General features: G+C 43.5%; 3 protein-coding genes across 3 annotated transcripts; 2 read left to right on the forward strand and 1 right to left on the reverse strand.

The window, feature by feature from the left end:
- Positions 1–4,169: 4,169 nt before the first annotated feature.
- si:dkey-27i16.2 (regulator of cell cycle RGCC-like) lies at positions 4,170–8,320 on the reverse strand. Its single transcript, XM_050042266.1, has 5 exons — positions 8,167–8,320; positions 6,779–6,943; positions 6,060–6,140; positions 5,341–5,403; positions 4,170–4,791 (listed from the first exon to the last, which is right to left on the reverse strand). Exons 1-5 carry the CDS (start codon positions 8,186–8,188, stop codon positions 4,784–4,786), a joined length of 339 nt encoding a protein of 112 aa, XP_049898223.1. The 5' UTR covers positions 8,189–8,320; the 3' UTR covers positions 4,170–4,783.
- A 2,949-nt stretch (positions 8,321–11,269) lies between these two features.
- pcdh20 (protocadherin 20) lies at positions 11,270–15,874 on the forward strand. The gene is made up of 2 exons (XM_050042264.1): positions 11,270–11,388; positions 11,944–15,874. Exons 1-2 carry the CDS (start codon positions 11,341–11,343, stop codon positions 14,473–14,475), a joined length of 2,580 nt encoding a protein of 859 aa, XP_049898221.1. The 5' UTR covers positions 11,270–11,340; the 3' UTR covers positions 14,476–15,874.
- A 1,279-nt stretch (positions 15,875–17,153) lies between these two features.
- plp1a (proteolipid protein 1a) lies at positions 17,154–25,564 on the forward strand. The gene is made up of 7 exons (XM_050042265.1): positions 17,154–17,298; positions 20,065–20,251; positions 20,384–20,540; positions 20,888–21,056; positions 23,489–23,562; positions 23,674–23,739; positions 24,153–25,564. The coding sequence occupies exons 1-7, from the start codon at positions 17,295–17,297 to the stop codon at positions 24,231–24,233; spliced, it is 738 nt and encodes a 245-aa protein (XP_049898222.1). The 5' UTR covers positions 17,154–17,294; the 3' UTR covers positions 24,234–25,564.
- Positions 25,565–25,926: the final 362 nt, after the last annotated feature.

The following is a 25,926-nucleotide window of genomic DNA, read 5'->3' on the forward strand; positions in this document are numbered from 1 at the left end:
CCAGAGCAGTAGGCTCAAGATAAAAAGCGAGCGCAACAGCAGGGCAACTAGACACATGAGTAAAGCAATACACTCACGCAGCACTACAATGAAATGTGATTTTACCCATTTCATATAGCAGAAAAATAAATGTCATGCCTATTCCTGCTACTCACTGCAAAAGAAAGAATATATGACTCCTTAGAGGGTCTTTTATTATGACCAAATTGTGATCAAAATGTTACAATTAACACTCATGCACTGAAATAACGGCTACACCTACTCTGGAAAAATCTGGGGTTGCGCGATTACATTACCTAACCAATGTTCTTGTCATGGTAGCAACTTGTCAATAGACAGCCCCAACCTGTTACTCAAAGCGGCCGTGCCCTTAATTATGCTTAACTTTGAGCCCTTAATAACATTTAAGCAGGTGAGCTATATACAAATCAGGGTCCCAGGAAAGCAGCTTAGCCTTGCTTCCAATTTTCCCCCATGGCCACTCATGGTATTGCTGCGAAAAAATCCATTGTGGCGCATAAAGCATTTTCCCTGTAGGGCCACCACTAGAAAAGACACAACCGCTGACACTTCGAATTGCAAATAAAGCCAATTATGACTTGTTATTATTATTTATTTATTATTTTATTCATTTATTTTTGATCCATGGAGGCTTCCTATTTGTGAAACTGTCCTCGAGCCAAGAAAAGTGTTTTTAAAACTCATGACTTCATTATAATGTAAAGACTATGAGTGGGAACTGACAGGCAGGGACAACGAGGGAAGCACTGCTATGCATATTCAGTGGGCCACATACAACAGAAGTAAACCTGGAAGCTAGAAACTTTTTTTGACATAAATGCAGGCGGGCAGTTCCACTGGACTGAATAGGTGCCATCTTAGGATCCAGTATCTAGCTACCATACACCCATTACTTCTCCTGTAAAGTTTAACGTGAGGGTCTGTGGCGATTGAGTCACTCTTTGAGTGGGCCTCAAGTGGCCATTAGAGGAACTGCAGTTTTTGGCACTTTCTGTTGGCTTTTTTTTTTCAGCCCCATAGGTTGTCGCTTGCTCTGGACATATCTAAGGCCATTACAATTCATGTGTTAAGAACATGAATTTCTGTAGAAAATTTCTTGACAATCCATTCAACAGTTCTTGAGACATTTCACTCAAAACCACAAAATGTAAACCTCATGGTGGCGCTAGAGGAAATATCATGAGATCACCAAAGTCACAAGGACACTATGAATGTCTGTACATGGATTTCCAGGCAAACCATCTCATAGTTGTAAAGAAAGTAAAATGGTTTCAGGTTATTTCAGTGCAACAAACATAAGAAGTGGACCGACCTACTAAACAACCGTCCAACAGACTGACATTTGCATCCTAGAGACATGCTGCTAGAGTGGCTAAAAAATAAGCAATAGACTGTTACAGTCCTGTTGTTGTCATGATATAAAAATAACTGAAAGTGGTTTTACTGTATTCATGGCTTACATGAATATCTCACATGACTTTGAAGTGGTGTCACATGAGAGATATTATTTCACATCATCAAGTCCTTTTATGGTTCAAGCTCCCCGTTTTGCCTTTTGTGAGTTTGTGCAGAATAACAAAGCAGTGATCCGAGTCCTTGATCCAGGCTCAGGGACTGGCCTCAGTTACGTAAGACCCAGTCAGAATCTGACAATTCGGTGCGTGTGTGTGTGTGTTGGAGGGTTAGTTGGGTGTGTGTGTTGGGCGGTTGAGCCAGCTAATTCCTTGGGAGAGCGTTGTTAGCCTGGACCATTTGGGGAGCTCTCAGGGGAGAGGCGTTGCTCCGGTGTCTCATCAGGCAGATGACAGAAGACTGCGTGCTCTGCATGCTGCACTCATCTCGGCCATGATAGCTTCACTGCACAAGCCATATCTCTGCTTCATTTACTCATTGTCTGATAATAACAAGTGTCTCCTTTCTGCTATACTCAATTACATCTTCATTAGCTTGCTAACTAGCTTAAAACAAATCAGCATTGTGTGTAGAGATTTTAAGTCTATGTGACATTTATTACCAAGATGCCTGAGTCTATAGGTGAGGGGCCGAAAAGAGGCGCAACATGATATTTATTATGTCTTCATCTCTCAAGACCATTCACCGTCTCATCATAGCATCAATTCATTTTAATTTATCGGCTAATGAACTCAGTTCATTCATCATTTACTCTGTTATCTAAACAAGGCAACTGGCTGACACATTGGCCTCTCACTTTGGTGCGCTGCCAATCAAATACTGGTCCCACAGTAATTAGCTAAACAATAGGGAGTTGTTCCCATAAGACAAACTGAGGTATTACATCAGATCCCACCGAAGAGCAATCTAATGAAAATCATACAGCATAATTAGTTGCCGGCGACTTTTTGTGTACAATGAAATGACAGTGTGGATTAGAGCAGGTAAGTGTGCCAGCAATGTCAAGTACCAGACCAGATGCAGAGCTGCAGATCTGAGACATGCTGTTACAAAACCACCGTGGGACACACAAAGTGAGAATTCAAATCAAATGCCTTTTTAGTTTCATCTGTACGACACCATCACATTTTCCTGCATTCTTGCAGTTACTTGCCCCCGGCCTCTGAAAACAGGATGTGCCCTTAGTTTGTGAGGGAAGTTCCATCATGTCAGAGCAAACTTTGTTTGTTACCGTGCTGAACAGCTGTGGCCTCAATCAGTCATCCTCGCCTTTCTCTAAGTGGAACAGACAACACAGGAGGAGCAGGTTACTTTATACCACCCCTGTGTATTTCCCCATTGTTTGAACAATCTCATTTTCCCTTTCGGTCCCTTTCTGTTCCCATTATTTATCTTTGCTTTACAGTAATGTCAAATCTTAGGCTCATTTGCTCTCTCTACAATACGTCTCTCCCCAAACCAGGGCCAACCCTTGTTCCAGTCAGCAGGGTTAAATAGTTGGCTGGAGTTCAGAGCTGTGAACTTTCTGAACAAAGTGTCTCTTAATGAGACATAAACAGACAAGGGACAGTATCTTAAATGTCCAGCCTTCCTTCCTGCGGCCACTGCCACTGACATGATGTCAAAAAGCTGGTCCACCCAAGCAGTCTAACTATAATACATCACCAGGGCTGGTGGCATAGATGACGGGCCGTATCAACCGGCTGCCTGGGGATTTTTAAGGAGAAAACAATGACAGTTCAATAAACTGCTGGTCCATGACATCTCTGTTTCTGAGAGGGCAAAACTTTTCCTTGGCTTTCATCACCCTCAAACAAGGGTCTCATGTGTGATTACAATAAGCCGTGCAGCTAAATACTTCTTGTTTGCTGACTGCTGGTTGTAGTTCCTCATTCAGCCGACTCCTCACCTCAAATCTGGCAGCCACTCAGCAGACTAAAAATAATTTTGCATACTTCAGCTGGATTATACAGCTGATGTCACTCAATGTAAAATCACAAGACACATGAAAAATCACGCCTTACAACCACAACATTCACCTCGACCTTGTCTGCTTCTCTAAGCGCTGTTGCTTTGACAACAGGGAAGAGACACCTGTAAATGGATGAGACTCAGTACAGTGAAATGACAGCAGAATATGAACACAGCCGTGCTGGAAAAGTCCCAGTGAGGAAACAGCTAAGACACTCTTTTACAGGAGACTCAAACAAAGCAGGACAATTTCCTTCCTTCAGTTCAAAGCACGGATTTGTGGTAATAAGTTATAGCAGAGTCAAAGCCCACGCAAAAACGAATTCCAGCACAAAGTCTAAATGAGCATTGTTTCTCATAGCGCAACTGACGCACTTCCTTTTTAAGCTGTCTTCACATGTTGTCTGAGCTCAGTTTGTGGGTTTCCTGATTTGGCGGCAGAAGTGAAACTCAAAGCATAATCAGAACAGACATACAGGAAGCATAGGTACAAACTAAGGAGAATGGGTGAAGGGCTCCTGAGACATGTGGCGTGACAGTAGCAACAGTCAATTTAGGGGACAGTGAAGGTGTAGGCACACTGAATACAATTTGTTGTCAGTACTGTCAGGAGTGGTTTTTAGCGAAGTGACAGGCTTTCAACATTGTGTGTGTATTTAGAATCAGATGTGGCCAACAAGGTCAGCAGCGTCTCTGCACTGAATCTGGAGCTAGATTAAATTTAGTTTCTCATATATCAAGAGAAAGATGAAATATACGCAAAATCCCATCAAAAGGTAGCTTTATTTATATGTGCATTCATCTGTACAACAGCTTATATATACAAAATGAATATTAACAGGAACTGTACATTAGAAATATCAGCACAAAATGACATTTGATATTACACAGCAGATCTGAACCCCTTGGATTTTAAATTACTTTAAAACTAAAGTGCCATCTGTAATTTGTAACGGCCTCCTTTAAAAAAAATATGGCACCGAGGATTTAGGGCCCTTTACTGGCATAGCACTTACAGGAATTTTAAATGTGGCACGAACATGCTTTCTATACTCTGGGCTGCATTTTCTCTTAGCCCGCACAGATGGAAGCTTTGTCTAGTTTTGGGAATATGTCACACATCTCGGATCTGTTGCTGCGGGGACGTCGTCTTGCCGGCTGGACGCGGCACCGCCAGGGGTCTGAGGGTGTTCTTGCATTTTGGAATGGAGTGCCCTTTTAATTTCTGATGTTAACCTTTTCCCCTGGAGCAGCCAGGGGAGCGTTTGCTCCCTCAGATCTGCTCTGGTGTAGATCTGCCTGTCTGCTCGGCGGTTGCCAGCCATGTCGCCCCCGGTCCATTTCTTCCCGCTCTGCGTGGCTCACTTTCTCTCTGTGTTCACATCTCTGCAAAAGAGAGAGGAAGAGAAAACTACTAAAGCTCAGGAGCCAGAATACGAGAACACACACACAAACATACACTGACTAATAGGTGAGCCTTGTAAGGATACAGGGGGAGTCACGATTAATTTGTAACATTAATTCTCTCTGCGTCAAGACCACTGATAGCAGCAGATGTATGTTGTGTTCTTTGTGGCTTGTGTGCGTGCACAGGGCCACGCATGTGCTCACGGCCCTCTGAAACACTACTGCTTTAGTGCTGATAGCAGGAACACGATGCTCATGTAGTCAAGTATGCCATTATCACTAAAGGTCGTGTAGGTAGTCCACCTGAGTCCCCAGACACGGCATTTACACACAAGAGGTGCTCAGAGATAAATGGAAGCGGGGGGAGTGGTAGTACAGTCTCTTATTTTTCAATGTGTAATATAACATGCACTCTATCTGGGTCTCCGCCACCATTACACACCACAGCCTGCTGTCTTGTCAGCTTAAGTGCAAAAGGAATAAAGAAAAGATTGAGTGATAGGGGGTGTAATTCTCTTAAATACCCACCTGCAAGCTCCCGGTCCAACATGTCGATAAAACTCTCAAGTTCCCGTGTGTCTCCCAGCTTGGCTGCAGAGGACAGAAAGAAAAGGAATTTGAAACTATGGAAAAAAAACAGCAGTGGAACATTTTTGTGGAGAAATGCGGCCCAGTTCAATGGCATTTCCTTTTGGACCAGAAGCTGAAAACTAATCTAAATCCCAGAATTACATATGAAGCAAACTGCGATGGGAGAATTATTTTCAGCTTCTTTTCTACAAACTGAAGCAGATTTTAAGCGGCTGCAAAAAACCAGACAGCTTGATGGATCCTGCCAGGGTCTCTGTTGTAAACATCTTCAGGTATTCGGCGTAAACACAGAGTTAATGACACCGTCTTGTTTTCATCCATTGAGATTTAACAGTAGTCGTCTGTGCATCTGCATGCAACAAGATGCAGCAGATCTCATTCATTTACACACACCTGAGCCACACTCACCGCTACACAACAGCACAAATAACCCCTGCAGGAGACTTGGGAAAAGGGGGTGGTTGGGTAGGGGGGGTGGCTGAGACGTCACAGTCGCAGCGGCGGGAGCTTTGTTGTGTAAAAACAAAAGAGCTCCCAGCCTGATGTAGAGGTTTTTTTTTCTGTGGCTGTGATAGTGATCTGAGCTAAAGTGATAGTGATCTCTGTAAGAACGAGAGCTATCTGGATGGAGATGGGCTGATGGGAGTCTGTAGTACCTTTCGGTGCCAGCGTTATGCCTGCTGTGTGAAGCTCCTCCTCGCTGGTGTTCAAACTGTTTCCCAAAGAAGCCTCGCTGCCTGAGGGGAGAGGGAGGCGAGGAGGGGGGTGAGCGGAGATAATAAACAGAAGACAGGCGCTAAGGCCAGCCCATGCAAATGATCAACAACAATGACAACAATTCGAACACAATGCAGGAGTTGCACATAATGATAATAGCATAAAGCAAAATGAAGGTAAACGCGTGTTCACTGTTAAGCGACTCCCGAGTGTCAGCTTTTGAAACGTCGGGGGGCCAAGATACTTTCAATAATGACGACGCATGGGAGCAGGAAAACACACTTTCTTCTTTTATCTCATAACCATCGACAAACGCACAACAGCAGTAGCAAAAGGGAAAAAAACAGACAATTACAGAAGATAGGTTATCCGTAATTGCGGTTCATTGTAGTACACAGCTATTGTCATGAGCAAAACAGCCACTTTAATAGAAGTGTACAGGGATGTGTCCTCTTGTACCACTAATTTCATGCAAATTAAAAGTGTCAAGCTGCAGTTGTTTGGGCTGATAAAAAGGGCTCAACCGGCACCCATGGGGCCTCCATACAACTTTGCTCAACAGTAAACGATGCACTAAGCAATGTCCTTCCTTCCTCACACTCTGCACAATAAGCAAACATAATCACAGGAACACTGCTCTGGTGTGTTCCTCACTCACCGTAGTCCGAGTCCTCGACCCCGCTGTCATCCGCCAGCCCCGTGCGACTTTTGGCCTCCTGCAGGACGCGCTGGTAGGCGTGAGGTTTGCTTTGAGAGGGGGCCTTCAGCTCCTCCACCACATCCTGGAACTCCTGCAGCAGCTCGCCCAGCTCCAGCTCCAAGTCTGCGGAAAATGTGACAGCACACGGAGGGAAACCACATAACTCCACTGAAAGGAAATGTTCAGATCATCTCAAGTTTTCTTCGGCAAGCAAAACATACATTCACACACAACACAACCAAAAACATTGATTATAAGAACTAACCTACAACACCAGCACCTTCTGGGTGACAATGAAGTTAAATAAAAGGCAAACCTGCAGCTGACGTTGATGTCAGTGGGTTGTATCTGACAACTTGAGGTGTGAAAATAAACCCAACATCCCACAAGGCATATAAAACATCTAACAGCCTGTAAAGCACCTGCTCTGCTTACTGTGATACATAAATATTACATTTTTAAATCTAAGTTCAATGCTTTAGGCTGCAATAAAACAACGCTTTTGGCCGTTTCTTGAATAAATGTACAGTCATTAAATAACAGATGACCACAGCTCGGTTTACCCACCGTTTTATGAATATGATAAAGCTTTTACAGTTCCCTATGGGATATAGGAGAAGCGAGAGTAGTAAAAAAGGATGCAGCGGGCAAATATATATAAGTACACAAACATTCAGAAATGTTAAAGTTTGGTAAGTTAAAGAATACAGCCTTCAGGAAATAGTTTATGTGTAAATATACATAAAAAAAATACAGAAATACATAGCACATAAACAACTAGGACAGCATGGGGTCAAAAATGTGTAAAAAAAAAAAAAAAAAAAAAAGTGCTGCCCATTCTCTCAGTCTAGCTTTAATTCACATCAACATGATGTGGTGTATAAAAAGGATCAGGCAAGTGTGGAATTTGAAGAGGTTAAACTATAATTTACAGTACCATATTCTTGCTTGTGCTGGGAGGAGGAACATTTTATTGCAGTGGATTAATGAAAAAGTACCAACTATTAAAGCCTGGCAGAGAGTGCTGTTTGATTTAGTGCCATTAGAATAACTTATATCTCAAAAACAGACCATTTCTATAAAAACTGGGAGCCATATCTGAGCTACTTATAGCCCGATTGTCTAGGCTGGTGTTACATGTATGAACCTGAGCTGGTGTTTTTGATTTCTGGTCAGTCTTTTGTGCTTTTTCCTCTCTCCAATGTATCCACCTAACACTCAGGCATACTGTCAGAAAGTATAGGTTACAGCCCCTCTGAAAGGATTAGGCGGTTTGTCACAGGCCTATGATCACCATCACTGTATCACCATTTAAAACTAATGGCTCAAGGAGTCGTTAAACTCACCTGTGGTAATGTCTGAGGTCATGCTGGAGCAGGGAAATTAAACACCACCGGGCTGCTGCTGTGTGTCTGGGTTCAGAGCGGTTTGAAGCGAACAAGCAGGGCTGAAGTTATATTATAGAGCCCTCCACACACACACACACACACACACACACACACACACACACACACACTCTCATCCGCTCTGCTACCAGGCCGAACCAGCCAATCATGTCGCAGAAAAACCGCAGACATCTACAGTAACTGGAAAATGTGGGCGTAAAGTTAAAAGAAAAACCAAATGAGACTGAGCCGTTACGCAACACAGGTCGAGCCATATGAGTCGTTTTCCCACTCATGCTCCGAAATGAAGAGGAAACTGGGTGTAGACTTTAAAAGTTAATGTTTTCGTTTAGTGTTCATGAAGGATTCATCATGTTTTGGCACAAGCAGCTTGCTACAATAGGATTTTACATTGAAGAGTTTGAGTGACGCTTCTCTGAACAATAAAAACTGTGATGACGATGAACAATCCTCCTAAACACTGTACAGTAAAAAAAAAAAAAAAAAAAAAAAAAAATCGGGCTATTTTTATTCAGCAGTATTGGCTGTTTGGATTTGTTCCAGATTCCTGACTCATGGTGGACTTAGTTACTTGAATAAAGAGCACTCAAGTAGAAAAAAAATGTGGTTTCTCCATGTGTCTGACAAAACTTTAAATTAGCCTTGGTTTATTATAATCCTGCTGCGAGCGGTGCAGTACTCGACTCTGCCGACAGAGGCCCCCCAAGTGCAGTTTCTTTTCAAACCCCTACAGACCAGAACACCTGTACAGGCCCATGCGCCCTGTCAGTGAAGTATCCTTATTAACCAGAGCCAAAAGTGGTACTCTGATCATTTACTTAAATAGAAGTACTACCCTACTACAGAGGACAATACTCCATTACAGCTAAATTTACTTAAAGGTCCAGTGTGTAAGATTTAGGGAGATTTAGTGGTATCAACCAGCTGAAACTTCTCCCGATTATAATTCCTTTAGTGTTCATTGTTCAGGAGGTTTTTACCAGGAGCCAAACTGTCCGCAGAGGTCTCCTCATCTTCATAACAGACAGACCTGTTGATTTAAACTGCTAAAAACACACAATAAAGCAGTGTTATGTCATCAGTGTTTCTCACAATCTGTCTGGCATGTCGGAGACAGGCTGTAAGCTTAGCGCCTGCTAATGTGTGCTCACCTTTTTTCTCTGATAACTTAAGATCAAGATGTTCAGGAGGTTTTTACCCCAGCTGAATTATCCACAGAGGTCTTCCCCTTTCCAAAATGTCAGTAAAAACACTGGGGGAAAAAAAAAGCAGTTTCATAATAAAAATCTGTTTTTCCGGCACTGCTCGTCACGAAGGGTCTTCTAACCACGGATGCCGACAAGAAAATGCAAATGGCCCTATCTACAGTGGGTGTTTGGTTTGTCTGTTCAAGGCTACTGCAGAAACATTGCTGTAAACATGGCAATCTCTGGACAAGGACCGGCTCCAAATGTAGATATAGACGGTTCATTCTGAGGTAATGAAAACACAGCTCTTATTTCCAGGTGATAACACATTAAAGAAAACTTACTTACTGTGTTTCTGCTGATATATCCCCCTGAATCCTACACACTGGACCTTTTAAAGAAGCCTACTCATCAAATAAACCTGTACTGTATCAGTGGTACAATTCATTCATTACTGTGTGTGTTATATTGTGTAGCATTTTAATATTGAAGCTAATTTCATTTACCTAAAGGTCCATTGTGTAGGATTTGGAATGGAATGGAATATAATATTCATCACTATGTTTTCATTTGTTTAAAATCACCTGAAAATAATCATCTTTATGTTTTTATTAGCTCAGAATGAGCTGTTTATCTTTACACGCACTCTTCCATTGAATCCGCCATGTTGTTGTACATTAGAGGACAAACCAAACACTGGCTCTACATTGGGCCATTCACGTTTTCGCAGTGGCCACCATAGTTCTTGTACACACTTGGTCCACGGGAGAAGTTTCAGTTGGTTGCAATCTGCAACCTTACCACTAGATGCCACTAAATCCTACACACTAAACCTTAAATATAGAACATATAACAATGCTTATTTACAATAACTTAAAAAAATAAATAAATAAAACAAAAAGCGCTGAGCAAATGCAGCTGTAATTGATTCGTTTTTAGCCACCTAAATAAAAAGACCCACCAAAAAAAACTATCAGTTTAAGTGTAGAATATTTTCACCGCTCTACCTTGCCATCAGAAAGTCCTCTCGTACGGGGAATTGAAGCTGTTAAATCAAAGCCACCAGACTCCACTGACAAAGACAGTAATTTTGCTTAGCAGAACACTGGAGTTGCTGGTCTACAGTGGCCTTGAAACTGAGCAAATATTTAAATATAGCATGCACTTACAAAGATGACACAAAGCAACAAACAACCTAAACTGAGCACAGCAGAAACGTCTAACAGGTCGGACCACCGTGTTTAACTATCTTTAAATGTTAAAGCAGCTGAAAATGACAACAGAAATAAACAAGTTTGCCAGATTCACATATCACACGGTGATCCAGTCTATGCTGTTTGGGTCTATGTCTATAAAATGCATGATATTTTACCATGTTTTAAATCTAAACCTACAAAGTAACCAGTAACTAAAGCTGTCAGATAAATGTAGTTCACTAAAAGTACAATAATACCCTGTGAAATGTACTTCAGAATTGTACTTGAGTCACTTTTTACCACTGATGTTCACCTGTAGACGAAACTACTAGTTAACATGTTCTCATGTAAATGCAGTTAGAAACACTAAGTACTGTTAACACTGTTATTAGTGTCAGTAATAAAGACTTGATATCTGGGTTATAATGGCTTCTGGAAATGTGGACATAGCACATTAATCCTGCCCGTGTAGTTTAAAGGTGATGTAAATAAGCCTCATGCTTACTCATTGTTTTATTTTTTGCATGGGTGGCAACAAAAGCATGTGTTCAATTCATGCAGCTGAACCTGTTGTTCCTCTGACTTCTCCTGTGTCAGTCTGACACGCAAGGTAAGTGTTGTAGGAGGGGCCTGTAATGAATTCTGCCTTCAGCTGTGCAGGTTTAGGTTGCCGTCTCTGTCCTTAACGTTCATTTGCTGCCGGGGGAACTTGGGTAACATGTGCGAGGGCGATGGGCCATGGGACTCCTGATAATATGAACTGGGCTGGACTACTGCAGGTCAGTGAGTCAAACGCAATGTGAGGATCATCCATTCTGCTGGTGTCTGTGTCAGTGTTTCTGTCTGAGAGAAAAGGGTGTAACTGGAATGTTATTCTACAGTGTGTGGTTTTGAAAAATATAAATGTACTGAACGTGTGAAAGAGAAGCTGGAGAGGAGCTGAAGAGCTTTTGGGTTACATGTAAAATGGTGCCTGTTCAGGGGAAAGCTGATAAAAAATATTTGTGAAAATGCTGAAATATGCAAATGCTGCTTTTATTTTTGCAAAGCCAAACATGCTTTGCTATTTGCTTTTTGTTTTTTTGTGCGTGTTGTTTGTGTGTGAGAGTAATTGGTTGGAGATAAGTGGGGGGCATCACATTACCTTCATTGTACAGTTGCCTGCTTTTAAAAGAGCTCACTGAGGCATGAAGTTTAAGCCTTATCACCACTAGGGAAAACTTCTATACTCTGTCAGTTTTAAGTGCAACTAAATCATAACCCAAATCAAAACTACTGGCTCTTTAAAAAAAAACAAAGAATTACTGCTCACAGTTTGTTTCATCTCCCGCCAGAATCTGCTGGTTGTGGTCCATCTGCAGCAGATCATATGCGGGTCTGTCCAGTTTTCCATCCCAGAGGAACAGGAGCCTGGTACTCTGGCGGGGTCACTTAGTAAACACTTTCCACCTCCGTACCAGCTCCTGACCCAGGAGTACCTGTGGATGGACAAAAACACAGGGAATTTCTACACCACTGAGCAAAAGATGGATCGCGAGGCCCTCTGCCCCGAGGAGACAAAAGCTGAGGAATGCATTATTTTACACAATGCTGTCGTGGGGCCCTCTGGAGACCTTATACAGTTCCCTGTGATCATAGAGGACATCAATGACAATGCACCTCATTTTGAAAACAGTGAAATACACCTGAGGGTGTCTGAGGACGTGACTGTGGGGACCAGTTTCTTATTGGATGACCAGGCTCAGGACAGCGATGCCAGACGTAACAGCGAGCTGCATTACCACCTAGAAGATTCAAATGGAGTTTTCAGTTTGAAAGTGGACGGAGACGAGGCTGTCATCATGCTGGTTGTGCAAACAGCTCTAGACAGGGAGACTCAGGACCTGTATCAGATGGCGCTGGTGGCCACCGACAGTGGCGCCGACCCTTTAAGTGCTACAGCAACTTTAATAGTCACAGTGACAGATGTTAATGACAACTGTCCAAGCTTCAGTGCCGACAGCCCCCGCAGTGTCACCATCCCTGGTGAATCCAAGAAGAACATGCTGGTTGCTCAGGTCAGAGCCACAGACCCAGATTCAGGCCCAAATGCTGCCATCGTATACTCCCTCAGTCCCAAAGTCTCTGAGCAGGCCAAGAAGCTCTTTAGCCTCGACAGCCTCACTGGGTCCATCAGACTAACACAGGACCTCCAGAGTGACAACTCCGAGGAGCTGCTGTTGAAAGTGTTAGCTATCGGCCATCACTGCCCCCCAGCAGACATTCAGGTAACCATATCTGTGGTCCCCAAGGCGAACCAAGAGCTGGCGATCAAGATCGGGTTCATAGCCGAGCATCAAAACCAGACTATGGTGATACCAGAGAACCAGCCCCCCACCGTCTTAGCTGTTTTAGAGCTTGAGGGTGACAGCGGCTTTAAAGGCTCATCTCTTGCCATTGAGAGCGAGGTGCCTTTCACTTTGAGCCCACAGAATGGCAAATATCTGCTTTCCACATCAAAGCCTCTAGACTATGAGATGAAAAGCGAACATCATATTTCTGTGGTAGTGCACGGGAGATCAGCCGAAGGATCTGTGATCGCTCCTTCCAGGCGTGTGATCAGGGTGTTGGTGGCAGATGTCAATGATAATGCTCCACATTTCCTCCAGTCTCACTACCAGCTGGAGGTGGAGGAAAACAACCAGCCAGGGATGTCCCTGCTGCGGGTCTCAGCGTCAGACGCAGACGGCGGATACAATGGCAGAGTGACCCACAGGCTGGACAAGCACACATCTACCATCTTTAACATTGACCCCGTGACAGGTCAACTGTCCGTGTCAGCCTCTCTGGATAGGGAACAGCAGGGCGTACACAAACTCACTGTGTTTGCACGAGATAGCGGCTCTCCTCCTTTGGAGTCAGTGGCCACAGTATCCATTCGTGTTCTGGACCAGAATGACAATGCACCTGTTTTTCTAACCCCTCACTTCATCTTTTTTATCCCTGAGAATGTACCACCGCTCGCCCCAGTGGGGAGGGTGGGGGTGACAGACCCAGACGAAGGAGAGAATGGGAACACAGAGCTGCATGTTGTAAACAGCAGCGGACCTTTTGTTGTGGATAATACCCAGGGGACGCTGCGCACCACCACAAACTTGGACCGCGAGACAGACGACCGCTATGAACTCTACCTGCTGGCCAGTGATCACGGGCACCCACTCGCTTTAACTTCCCTTGCCAGAGTAACTATCTTTGTGGAGGACATCAATGACAACCAGCCAAAAGTGATCCTTCCCAGCAGCAACTCCTCATGCCAGACTGTCTCTCCAGGAACTATCGCAGGCACCATAGTAACAAAGATCTATGCCATCGACGAGGACTCAGGGCTGAACTCAGAGATTACATACACCGTTGTTGCACCGGAGCCAGCACAAAACAGCAGCCCCTTCCAGTTGGATTCAAGGTCAGGGAACATCACCGTGGCTCAGCAACTTCTACAAAAAGACCTAGGAATGCATCACCTGTTCATTGTGGTCAGGGATGGGGGGAAACCAGCTCCGCTTTATACAACTGTGTGGGTTAATCTGTTGGTCAACCAGAGCATGGGGCCCTGCCTCTTAGACAGGGCCCCCACCTGGACAGGGACATCTGACTTGGTTCAAACCCCCTCAAAGGCCTCCATCTGTGAGGTGGAGGACACCAGATCTGCCCGACTGACACTGTTAGTAGGCCTGGGCATGATGCTGGCGTCCACATGTTTGCTTGTGGCGGCAGCTGTTTTATACCTGAAACAAAGGAGGAGAAGTCTACAGCAGAACAAGAGGGGGCACATCGAAGAGAACGAGATTCCACTCAGGCTCAAAGACAAATATTACTCTGACGACTAACAGAATAAAGCAAGCAGTGTGCGTAATCCTCGCTCACACTTTGTCAAGGATGAAATCAGCCTGTGAATTAAACACATTCTGAATGTTTGTCAAAGGCTTCTTGCATTTTGATAATCAAATTCGCCGAATTATCCTGATACACAGTGTATTCAAACATTGCGAAGACTGTGACATTCTGTGGAAATAAAGTTGATCCATTTTCTGATAAGCTGCCAAGAATGCATATAAAAGGTGATCTGATAAGTGAAGCATTTGAGGTTACCGGCAGAGACTTGTAGAAAAATGTAACTCTGTAATTTAACACAGGTGATGTGTACAGTATTAGCCGCCACATGATAGAGCATATCACAGCAAGGCATTGCTAAAATACCAGCATTACAGTCATTATCTTTAGGGATTATTCTCCATGACCCCTGCAGTGAGAAGAAGACTGAGGTAATGGTCCGCTAAGTTGATTGGGCCTTTCTCAGATTTCCGACTCAGAGTGATGGGGAGTCTAAAGTATTTAGACACACAAAAGGGGTTTAATGTTCCTCCGGTGGGGAGGTGATGAAAGTCTCTCAAGAAGCAGCTCCGAGACGACGACGGGGGGGGTTGGAGCGCAGCTGTGGACAGGTGAGAGGCAGCAGAAGGGGAAGGCACACCGCCATCTCAAGTCACCGCCTCACACCTGTTACCCGATAGTGCTGTTTCTCACCCACAGCGCTGGATCGCACCCAGAAGGCAGGGAAAAACCTACTGTACTGCACCCAGTAACACCAACAGGCTCTTTGTTTTGATGGCAGATGTTTGGAGTGAAATCACACTGTGTTCAAAGAAATCTTTACAAAAGCCAGTTGCTCTCATGTGTTACTGATACATTTGTATGCTGGGGAACAGTTGAGATATCAAAACCAGGTTAAGTGATGCATAAAGTATGAATGAGTCAGGCTAAAAGTGTGTTTACAAATCTGCGAGCACACAATTACACAAAGAGGGCAGGCTAATTGTTTTGAGCTTTTACAAAAGAAAATGTTTTTATCTTTGCCGTATCATAAACTATTGAGCGATCCTTTCGAGATACACCTGTGTTGGAGGAGAGGAGGAACGCCACGAGTCAGAGGCTGTAAAACACAATGTACAACAACCTGGTTAGTGGAGAACAAGGCTTGTATAACATGAGGGGTGTTTCTCTGAGGAATTCTGAGCTAGCAGCTCAAAAATAAATAATCTAATAGGGCTGTACTGCGACACTAACTACATTAACTGAGAGGAAATAAAAGGCTGCATAACAAGACTGCAAATCAAAGCAGCATTTTAACATAAGGAAGCAGAGATTCCATTAGATTAAAACATGTACAAATGAATATTAAATATAGCGTGGTTCAAATGAGACATTACTGACCTGGTTGATTAAACATCTAACATCCTCACAGACTGGTTTTTGGAGCATCATGTTTAAATATGCTTTCTGACTAAACTGATTCTCAAAAAAAAAAGAAAAAAAAGGTATAGTATTGTGGGATAAAACTTCTCATGTGTCTGCTACTGCAGAAATGCTTTGGCAGGAGAAAGCCTGCCATCTACTGGGCACAGCTGAAGCCAAAATCTGGCTCTTTATTTCTGGTATTTTGCCAGAGGGTGTAGATGAATCAGAGGACAGTCTCTCACTCTGCCACAGTCAGGTCACCTGAGATCAGTGATGCTTCCCTGCTGCATGCTGCTCAGCTCCACTCACAGCACATCTCATCTTAATCAAATTCATTTTTTCCCCCCTACTTTTACCAAAGCTGAGCATTTTGATAGTGGGTTACAGGGTTGCATGAGCTGACATGGACAAAGAAACCAGCTGGCACCGACCCAAATACCCACTGGATTATTTCTGAGATACACATCAGGGGTTTTATGATCACGAATGACATAACAATCCAGTCTAATTAAAAAGAGCACTGATGTTTTTCTTATCAATGAAAGTCACTGTAGTGATGCAGAGAAAATACCCCTCATTGCCCCCCAACTATCCGGCTTAAAAAGACACTATCTGACTTGAGTAATCCACATATTCATGGTCTGTGAATGCCACTTTAGGCTTGCTTTTTAAAAAGGAACATTCCAGGACTAAAGAGGCCCATTTCAGAGATAAATGCTATCAGTTTTGCCAGCTGGGATCTTTCATGTTCAGCGCTGTATCTCAAACGCTGCAGTCAAACAGATAGTATCTGACAATTTCCTAAGTCTGATGAGCATCACCTGACCGTCCACAGGCTCATATTGATGGTGTGACTTCAGACAGATCACCTTCACTGTCCACGGACATACAGCCACTCATCACTCCTACAGACCATCTGTATGATCCATCAGCTGCTTCTCATTTGGTTTTATTTATCAGGCTGTAAATGCAGCCATGGGCTTTTAAAAACAGAAGGCCTTGGAGAACCAAGGACTGTGTGCCCTAGAGTTGTGGTGGCAAACACAGAAAAGGAGGAGTGTGTTTTTGAATATAGAAAAAAGGAACCCTCTCCTTTGTATTTGCATATGAAGTTGCAAGTTGCTCTCTCTATATGCAAATGTGCACCAACAATGAACTAAGGACATTTTCTGCAAGCGTAAGAACCTTGACCTCCTCATTATTCCCCGCCTTGAAGTTCATTGAAAAGCGACATTGTTTCTTTAAGATTGCACTTGCAGTCATCAGCGGGTCTGTCCATTGTTGGGGGAACAGAAAGCGAGTTGAGGTTGATATACGGGGGCCGGAGACCAGTTGCGCATATCATCAGCGGACCAGCTGCAGTGCAGGCAGGCAGCAGTAGCCAACGAGTCCTGAACGCATCCTTCCAGACATGGGTAAGAAACTCTCCGGACACTTATTAGCGTTTTCTAGCAGATACAATACGTCACATTATCAATCTGCATTTTATCTCGTGTGATTGCACGCTGATATGAATGGGACTGTGAAAGGGCATCGCAAGTTATTAAGTTTTTTTTGTCAGTGTAGAGGGCGGCTACTCACCGGCTGATGCTCCACTGATATTATGAGATTTATTTCATGCTTCAGATGGCAGGGCTACTTTCAGAGGAGGCTTGTCGCATTTGCTTTCGGTCACAATCTTTCTCAATTTTTAAAGAGGCGAACTTGGCCTCAGCTTTGCATTTTGTAGCAGAACTAGGCCTGTATTTTCATTTGAGTCACAATGGAGAGACTGTGGGCAGAGATGGCTGCAGCCCTCTGTTTGGGCTGGTGATGTCATTAATTAGTTAATTGGTGCAAGGTGTATCTGAGTTGTGGTTTATGTGGATGCTGCTTGCAACCAGTGATGACCAGATTCCTCTGTGCACACAGAAATATGTGTAATTGACCTACTTTAATTTACTTATTTACTTCCCTCCTAACAATAGTTGTCTGTTGTTTGCTTGTTTTCTCACAGTTTATCTTTTAAAACTCGCTCTTCCGTGCCACATTAAAGTAATGCCATCTGAATGACAGTGATCACAGTTTGCCTGTCTCTCACTCTCCCATACACAATGCCATGTAGAAGTGTTCAATTAAAGAGCTATCTATTTGCCCCTCCTGCCATCTGTGTTTACTGTAATGGTACCAACCACAGTCTGTCTGCTTCCATTGTGCGTGTCTGTGTGGATGCACGCATGCAAGCGTGTAATGGCACACATGCACACAGTTGCATTGTTTGTTTATGGATTTGCTTTTTTTCCCCCCGTCCTCTTCCAGCACAGACAGCTCCCCCACTATCACTTTCTTGTTCCCGTGTCTCCCCAGAAGGAAGTCTATGAGTGCGCGCATGTGTGTGTCCGTGTGTGTCAAGCATAGAGGTGCCTCTGGCCTTTGTTTGCTTGACATTGGTGGCCCTTGTACCCCCATGATGCTGCGGGACAAAGACTGTTGTCTCTGCAGTCACAAAAGCAGCCTCTCTCTCGCTTTCACTTTGTCTCTCCTCTCCGTCCTCCCCCTTTTCTCACACTCTCCATGCTGGGTGGTGAATGGAGTCAGGGTGCGAGCTGGGGTCAGAGCAGACACATCCCCATGCCCTTGGCCCTTTGGCATCCATTCAAACAGCACATGACTATTAAGGAGAATGCACAGCTTTACCAAGGGAATGAAAGTGTTAACAGCTGCAGCTCGGTCCACACTGCCAAAGTTAAATGAACACATTTTCTTTAAAAGGTTGGTCCAGATTTTAAAATAAACCTAACTTACCTCTGGTTGTTATCTTGGTATGTAGATAGCTTCAGCTTTATGTGCCCAAGTTTTGAGATATCCATCTCTAAGATTTCTGCCTTCACCCCGATTCAATGGAATATCGTGTGGTGCTCACACCATTAAAAATGACAGAGTTCTTTCTCTGAATAATCCAACTCATTGTACTCTTTCATGGGAATTACTTTCAACCAAAGAAGCAGTCACTATGGAAACTGTTGACACAGAGTTTTGTGACTTATCCAGCATGACAGAAAAATTGATTGAGTAATTGATTTGGGGACAGACAGAAAATTAATCACTGCAAATTTTGATTAATCATACATTTTCAACCAGCTCTTTGGCTGTTGGTCTGACAAAACAAAGATGCTGACTTGGGCTCTGAGAAACTATAGCAGACATCTAACCAGTGAAAACAATTGGAGGTCGATAGTACTGTGTGAAAAAGGCTGTGGCACACTCTTTTTAGTGATATCTGAAACTATATAACCTAAGGCATCCATTGGTACCAACTATTTCGGCATAGTTTGTCAGAAATTGGGCTAAATAACAATAATAATTTTGGCCAAGAAACAACTGGCATGGACATTTTCAAAGTGGTCCCTTGAACACTCACCTCAAGATATCTGAATAAAAATGGTTTCTGTGGGTACCCACAAGTCTCCCCTAAACTTGAGAAGGCTCAGTCAATGTACTCTTTCAATTTGAAACATATACAGATACATGACACGGTAAAACAGGATTGTGGAACTCAAAATGTTAACGGCACCGATATTAGTCTATGCACATTAGATAATTAGTGATATTAGCTGCAAAATAAAACACCAAAGTATATCAGTATGTGATTCATCAACTCTCCATATTGATTTAGTTAGATTTTTAATTAGCTTAAATACTTCAACAGTATGAGTTAATCCCTGGAATTTAGTTATGGTTCTGGTGCGCCACCCAAGACTTTCAATGGCGCCATCTGGCCTCCCGTATGAAAAATTTCGGAGTGTACCACTGCATTTAACCCGTATTTGTGGACCAAATTAATAAAAGATTCATGCAACACAAACAAAATTTCCATTCACCTTCACGGTATTGGGGTGGAGGCAAATATCTCATTGACGGACATCTCAAAACCAGGGCAAATGCAAACGAAACTATAGCCATCACCAGAGCTAGGTGAGTCATTTTAATTACTTGGATGAGCTGACCCTTTTACAGATTGCAGCACATGTTCATAATTACCCTAACTGAGTGGAAAGAGTTTAAAAAAAAGAGATATTCCTCCTTTACAAGAAAGCACCAACCCTGCATTCTAATTTGTGCATTGGAACGGAGTCTGTCTGTCATATTGCATCAGCTAATTATGTGCCCTGACTTTCATGGTGCTGTGTCCTGACGAACAGGTTGCTATGACTGCTGTATGCGCTGTTTGGGTGGGGTGCCGTACTGCTCCCTGGTCGCCACACTGCTGTGTTTCTCTGGCATTGCCCTCTTCTGCGGTTGTGGGCACCAGGCACTCACAGAGACAGAGAGACTCATCGAGACGTACTTTGCCCGTAACCTTCAGGACTACATCACCCTCGCCTACATGTGAGTGGTAAATTTAAGCGTCATTAGAGAGACATTTTTATAACCTTGTCATGGGATTTCTCAGGATGTAGTCTATTTAGAAGGTTTAGGTTTTTTGTAACCCTGAGTTTTCTTTTTCCTTTTTCTTCTCAGCATCCAGTATTTCCAGTATGTCATCTATGGTTTGGCCTCCTTTTTCTTCCTCTACTGCATCGTGTTGTTGGCTGAGGGCTTCTACACCACAAGCGCTGCCAAGCAAACCTTTGGAGAGTTCAGGAGCACCATGTGTGGCCGCTGCCTCAGCTCCTCGGTGAGAGGGCCCAGAGTGGGACAAGTAAAGGGGATTGGAGAGATTGGATGGGATTAATACACATATCACTCCCTGGTGGGTGCTGAGCCGAAAATCTTAAGGCTGCTAAAAAACCTTTGGGGACATGCAAAGATAAGCATACAGTTTGTGTTTGAGTGGTTGGGGAAAAAAGGCTGAGTGGTTGGAAGAAGAGGAGGAGAACAGAGAGTGAGATAATAAGTACAGCTAATCAGGAAAAAGTAAATGTGGTCACTAAGTGAGTCACTGCTCATAAAAACACTCTCTTAGATTATGTGAGTTTATTATGATGATGAGCCCTAATGTTTATTCTGCTCCCTCTTGTACAGTTTATAGTGATGACATACGTACTAGCTGTGCTGTGGCTGTTGGTGTTTGCCTTCTCGGCCCTGCCTGTGTACTTCTTCTACAACATGGACGCCACCTGCCACACCATTGATGTTCTGACTGAGACCCCAGCGAGCATCAACCAGCTCTGTGTTGATGCGAGGCAATACGGTAATGAGACATCTTTTAATGGCAACGTATAAGAGTTGTACCAACACATCCCATTAAAAGACCAATACCAATAATGAGCTGTTCCTATTAACAGCCGTTAAAGCCAAAGTACACTGGATATTATTGTCCAGAAACTATTAACAAGACAAAGAGTCTACAGCATACAGCTTACTCTGCCTTACTCTATCTCTGATTGGCTTACCCTAACATCCTTACCCTAACTCTAACCAGTCCCATTCCTCTTGCCTAAACCTAACTCATCCAACCAATAAAGGCAACGAGCACTAGCCAATCATAGGGAGAGTAGGGCAGGTCATTCCTTTGCTATCCTACAATTTGTGAATCTGCGTACGTGGGCGCAGATGCTAACATGCAGGTATAATGTTAGCCATGTTTGCCATCTTGATGTAGTGCGACCTTCTCTATCTTGGTCTGCTCGCTATCCCCAAACATGACACAGGGGTCGGGATGGATGGAGCATTCAGAGTAACGTTAGTTTATTGTGCAACAATGGGACATACCGGTACACAACCACAGTTGCTCAGGATGAATGGAAAGCTGCTCAGATGTTTGCCCCTACTCAAAATAATGAGCAAGATTCCATATTAGTAGACTAGTTGATCTTTTATGTCTCCAAGCTTGTTAGCAGCTAACCAAAATGCTAACGTTACTTGTTCCCATGCAGACCAACTTAAGGCCCATTTATGCTCAACGTTAAATACGCCCGCACTCCCGGCCCCGCACATACCCCCGAAGCTCGGGTCTCCCTCTCCGCGGAGCCCCCACCCCCCCGCCCTCCCGGCTCCGCTCCGCTCCCAGGGCCGACCCTCGCGCCCTCCGACTGGGGTCCCTCCGTTTTTGTCTTTTATGCAAGAGATACATTATCAATATCTCCTCCACAGTCGCCATGTTTGTTTTTTAGTTTGTTGCTGTCATAAACGTTTGACTCTGGGCTGCCCCCTGGTGGATATATTGGTTAACATCCATGCCAACGTAAAGGGCGCATGGAAGTATGTGGGCAGTGACCGTAACATCGTTTGAAACGGACGTATACATTTTCGTACGTAAAGGGAGCACAAAATTAGAAATTAATCATACACCAAAGTTGCTTATTTACACTGTTACATTAGCATGCTGACATTTGCTAAAAATTACCAAGAAGCAGAAATGAGACCTGAGGTAGATGGCCATGTCATTAGTTTTGCAGGTATTTGGTTCAAACTTGGGCAAAAAATATTGTTTTGTGTGCCAGATGTCACGGCAGTCCATCCAATAGTCCAGACGTTTCACCAAAATGTTAACCTCATGATGAAGGGATCACCAAAGTAAATTGGGATTCATTTTCTATGCTCCACAAATGTCTATACAAAGCAAAGCAATCTGCCCAATAGTTGTTTATCTAATACAGCATTTCTACTGCGCTCCCATACTCAACTCGCTCTTCTTTGGTTTTCCATCTGCAAAAGTTGTGGATAGTACCTGGTACTTTTTCTGGTACCACCTTGGTTGAGGTTCCAAGCAAGCTGAGCCGATACTAGAAGTTGGAGTTGAAACACTGTAGACCACCGATTGGTTAGAGAGAATTATCACTAGAATCGTCACCTGGGCAACAAGGGAAAGCCTGCCGAAATGTGTCATTTTTAAATAGCCAAGCTTCCGTCAATAGCCACCAAAGTTTTTCGTTCACTCAACCCAGATGAAAGGATTCAGCGAATGTTGCACTGAAGATGATCTCATCACAGTTTAATGTAGCGTCCCTATGGCAAACAGCTAAGAATTCTGCCTATGCTGAGAGGGTAGTGGAAAACTGAGCATGGAAAAGGACCTGGCACCGAAAATGAGTTGAGTCAAGTCGAACCAACCCGAACCATGCAGTGGAATTAGGTGTTTCAGTGTGTACTAAAGTGCTGGGTCGACCCACAGACCAATGTTGCCATCTCTTGAGCACTAGACTGAGGTTAATAACAGATTTGCCACACAATGAGCCACTCTGTTGCTCTGGGTGACATGTTCATTCATTACCATGAATATGGGCACAGTACTTTTTGAGACATTCCCACACACAATGTCATGATGGCACAAATATTCCCTTATTTATGGAATGTGTGTAAATCCGCAGCTAAAAATAGTCCCCAATAAATTAACTATTTACTCATGTAACATTGGTAAAAACATGCTGTTCCCACGTGTTTAAGGAAATGATTTAGCCTTTTTTTCTTTTTTTTAGTAAAATGAACCTATGTATTTGTACCCGTAAGTGCCACAGACAAGGTAGGGAAATCAGAAAGTGCTAAAAACAAACTAAATCATTGTGGGTTTTGGTCTTTTCATGTGATTTGTGAACAATAAGAATAGGAATACTGCCATCTTTATCCTTTTGTTGTCTCTGTGATTCAGAGAAAGAACTGAGTAGAGAAATCTGATTTCAACAGGACTCCTGCCATGGAATGCAGTGCCCGGGAAAGCATGTGGTATGACTCTCTCCACTATTTGCCAGACCAGAGAGGTAAGAAGCAGAAAATACCTAACGCTCTACAGTCATGTTCTACAATTTTCCTGACATGAAATGAAGACGCATGTCACCACGAACTAATGCAAATCTTCTATATCCTATCAGTACCGAATGACCTATGACCTCTACATTGCTGCCTTCGCCGGTGCGGGCATCACTCTCTTGGCTCTGGTGAGTGATTATGCTTCAGCCGGGGCCAATTTGGCTGCGCTTCCACAGTGGGGTACAATAGTGTTATGGCTCATGTGACTCAGTGACGCTCAAAGTGTAGGCGGCGAGGCATCTCAGGCCTCCATGACTGATGACTTCTGTACTATTGCTCTCTGTTCCTCTTTCTCAGCTGACACAAACATCATAATAGTGCCGTAATGTCTGGTGGTTTTCCAGCCAGGCAAATGGTGCACCCATTATACTGGCATGCTCCATTACAGAAGCTGTTATACGGATGGTATCTGCTATCAAATTAATGTCATTAGCAGTTAATCATATTTTTTTTTTCTTATTTCTAGAATTTATGGATGTTGTGGATTTTTTTTTCTTCACTTCTGCTCTGACACTTCCTGTCTCTGCTTGTCCTTCCATAGCTGACCTATACTGTGTCAACCACCTATAACTTTGCGGTGCTTCGGTATCTTGGGAGAAAGGGCATGGGTGCACGGTGTTAGGCTCAGCAGCTTCCTGTCTGCACTATCACTACTTCACCATCCACATGGGGATCAGAAGGGACAGCAACAATTCTCTCCTTCCACATCATCAGCACAGGACCACCTGTGATCACGGACTCTTAAAAATGTTGTCTTTTATATTTTTACTTTTTTTTGTTGGGAAGAATGTTATTTTTTTCTTTTCCTTTTTGTTATTTTTTACGTGTGAGGTTTGTCTGCTACTTTTAAATGTAGTCTTTTTTTCAGTATTTCCAATGCCATGTCACCAAAATATTTGTAAGTTATTGCTCTTGTTGCTTGCTGAGGTTAGTTTCTAAAATTCATTTCTGCTTTCCATTGGTTGCACTCAAAACACAAATAACATGCCACTAATAAATTAACACATGTAAGAATATAACCACCAATTTGCAACACATGTGCTGCTAAAAATGCAGCTGTTGCAGAGTATAGGGATTACAGGTTACCATGGTGACCATCCTTCACATCTGGTTGCCATGGTGGCAGACAAGCACGCACTTGCAGTCTCACGCTGACCTCAGGACTTTTCTCACGGGCTGGAGAAAAGCCTCAACAATGGAGTCGTGCCTGTTTTTAAAAGCTAGCCAATAAGGAGCCAGTTGCAGGGGGCCACCTGCGCTACGAGCCTCTGCCCAAGGGTTAGATTACATGTCAAGGGAGAGGGTCCTCCGGACAAAGAGAGGGTTAGACCCCTCTAAAGCCTCAATGCAGCTCTTCTGGGACAGCAACCCCACACACAACAGCGTCCACATGCTGCTGCGTGACCCCCCCACCCCCACCTCCACCCGAATAATTGAAGCGATGGATTCAGAGTGAAGGAATTTTAGATGATTTTTGAATAGTTTCTTTCTGACAAAGGGACATGCTTGTTTAGTTTTGATCTAGAAAGGTCTGAAATTGTTTCTCATAATTGTGAGATGGCAAAAGCACTAGGTGCTAACTTATTGAGCGACCTCATATTATTAGACCTAAGAAAACATTGTTGAGGTGTGACTCCCCCCTGCTGTTAATGCATGACTGAGGTACTTTTATAGAGATAGGACAGCTTTGTTTTGTCTCTAATTCTTTAGGAATTTTGTTGTAGTTATTGTATAACACATTTTTTTTTACTTACTGTAGCTGAACTTACTACTTCTTTTACACTTTGGGTATTACTAACTAAACCCTTTGCAGCATAATAAGTAGATTATTCCATTTGGTGTAAGCTTTACCCAGCTGTGAGTGGTGGATTTGTCAAATGGCAGCTGGCTGTTTGATGATTATTTTTTTGTGTTGGTAAAGTTTGATAATAAAAAGAATATTCTTTTGAAGTATTTGTGCAGAGTGCCTCTGAAAAACATTTTTGTATGTAGTCTGTGTGAAAGTGCGGTGTCACAGCGCTTAACTGGCGCCCCATTCTTGGCTTTCTGCCATATCTAGGGGCCAAGGTATTTTGTAAGGTGTTTTGTATTCTCTCCTCTTGTGTCCACAGGTGCACTGTTCCCTGCACTTGGCTGTGAACCAGGTGTACCTGAGGAAGCTGAGGCACAGGGCTAAAGAGGAGAGGAGAGGCTATGACCTGTTTGGGAGGTTGCAGAGGGACAGAGGGGGGCCACTGTGCTCTCCGTACCCTGCGAACGCATCTGACATCTCCTGACAGCGCCTCTGGTTTTGCTGCAGGAGCTTTTCATGACGG

The sequence above is a fragment of the Epinephelus moara genome, chromosome 4 (genome assembly GCF_006386435.1).
Source record: "Epinephelus moara isolate mb chromosome 4, YSFRI_EMoa_1.0, whole genome shotgun sequence".
NCBI classification, from domain to species: Eukaryota; Metazoa; Chordata; class Actinopteri; order Perciformes; family Serranidae; genus Epinephelus; species Epinephelus moara.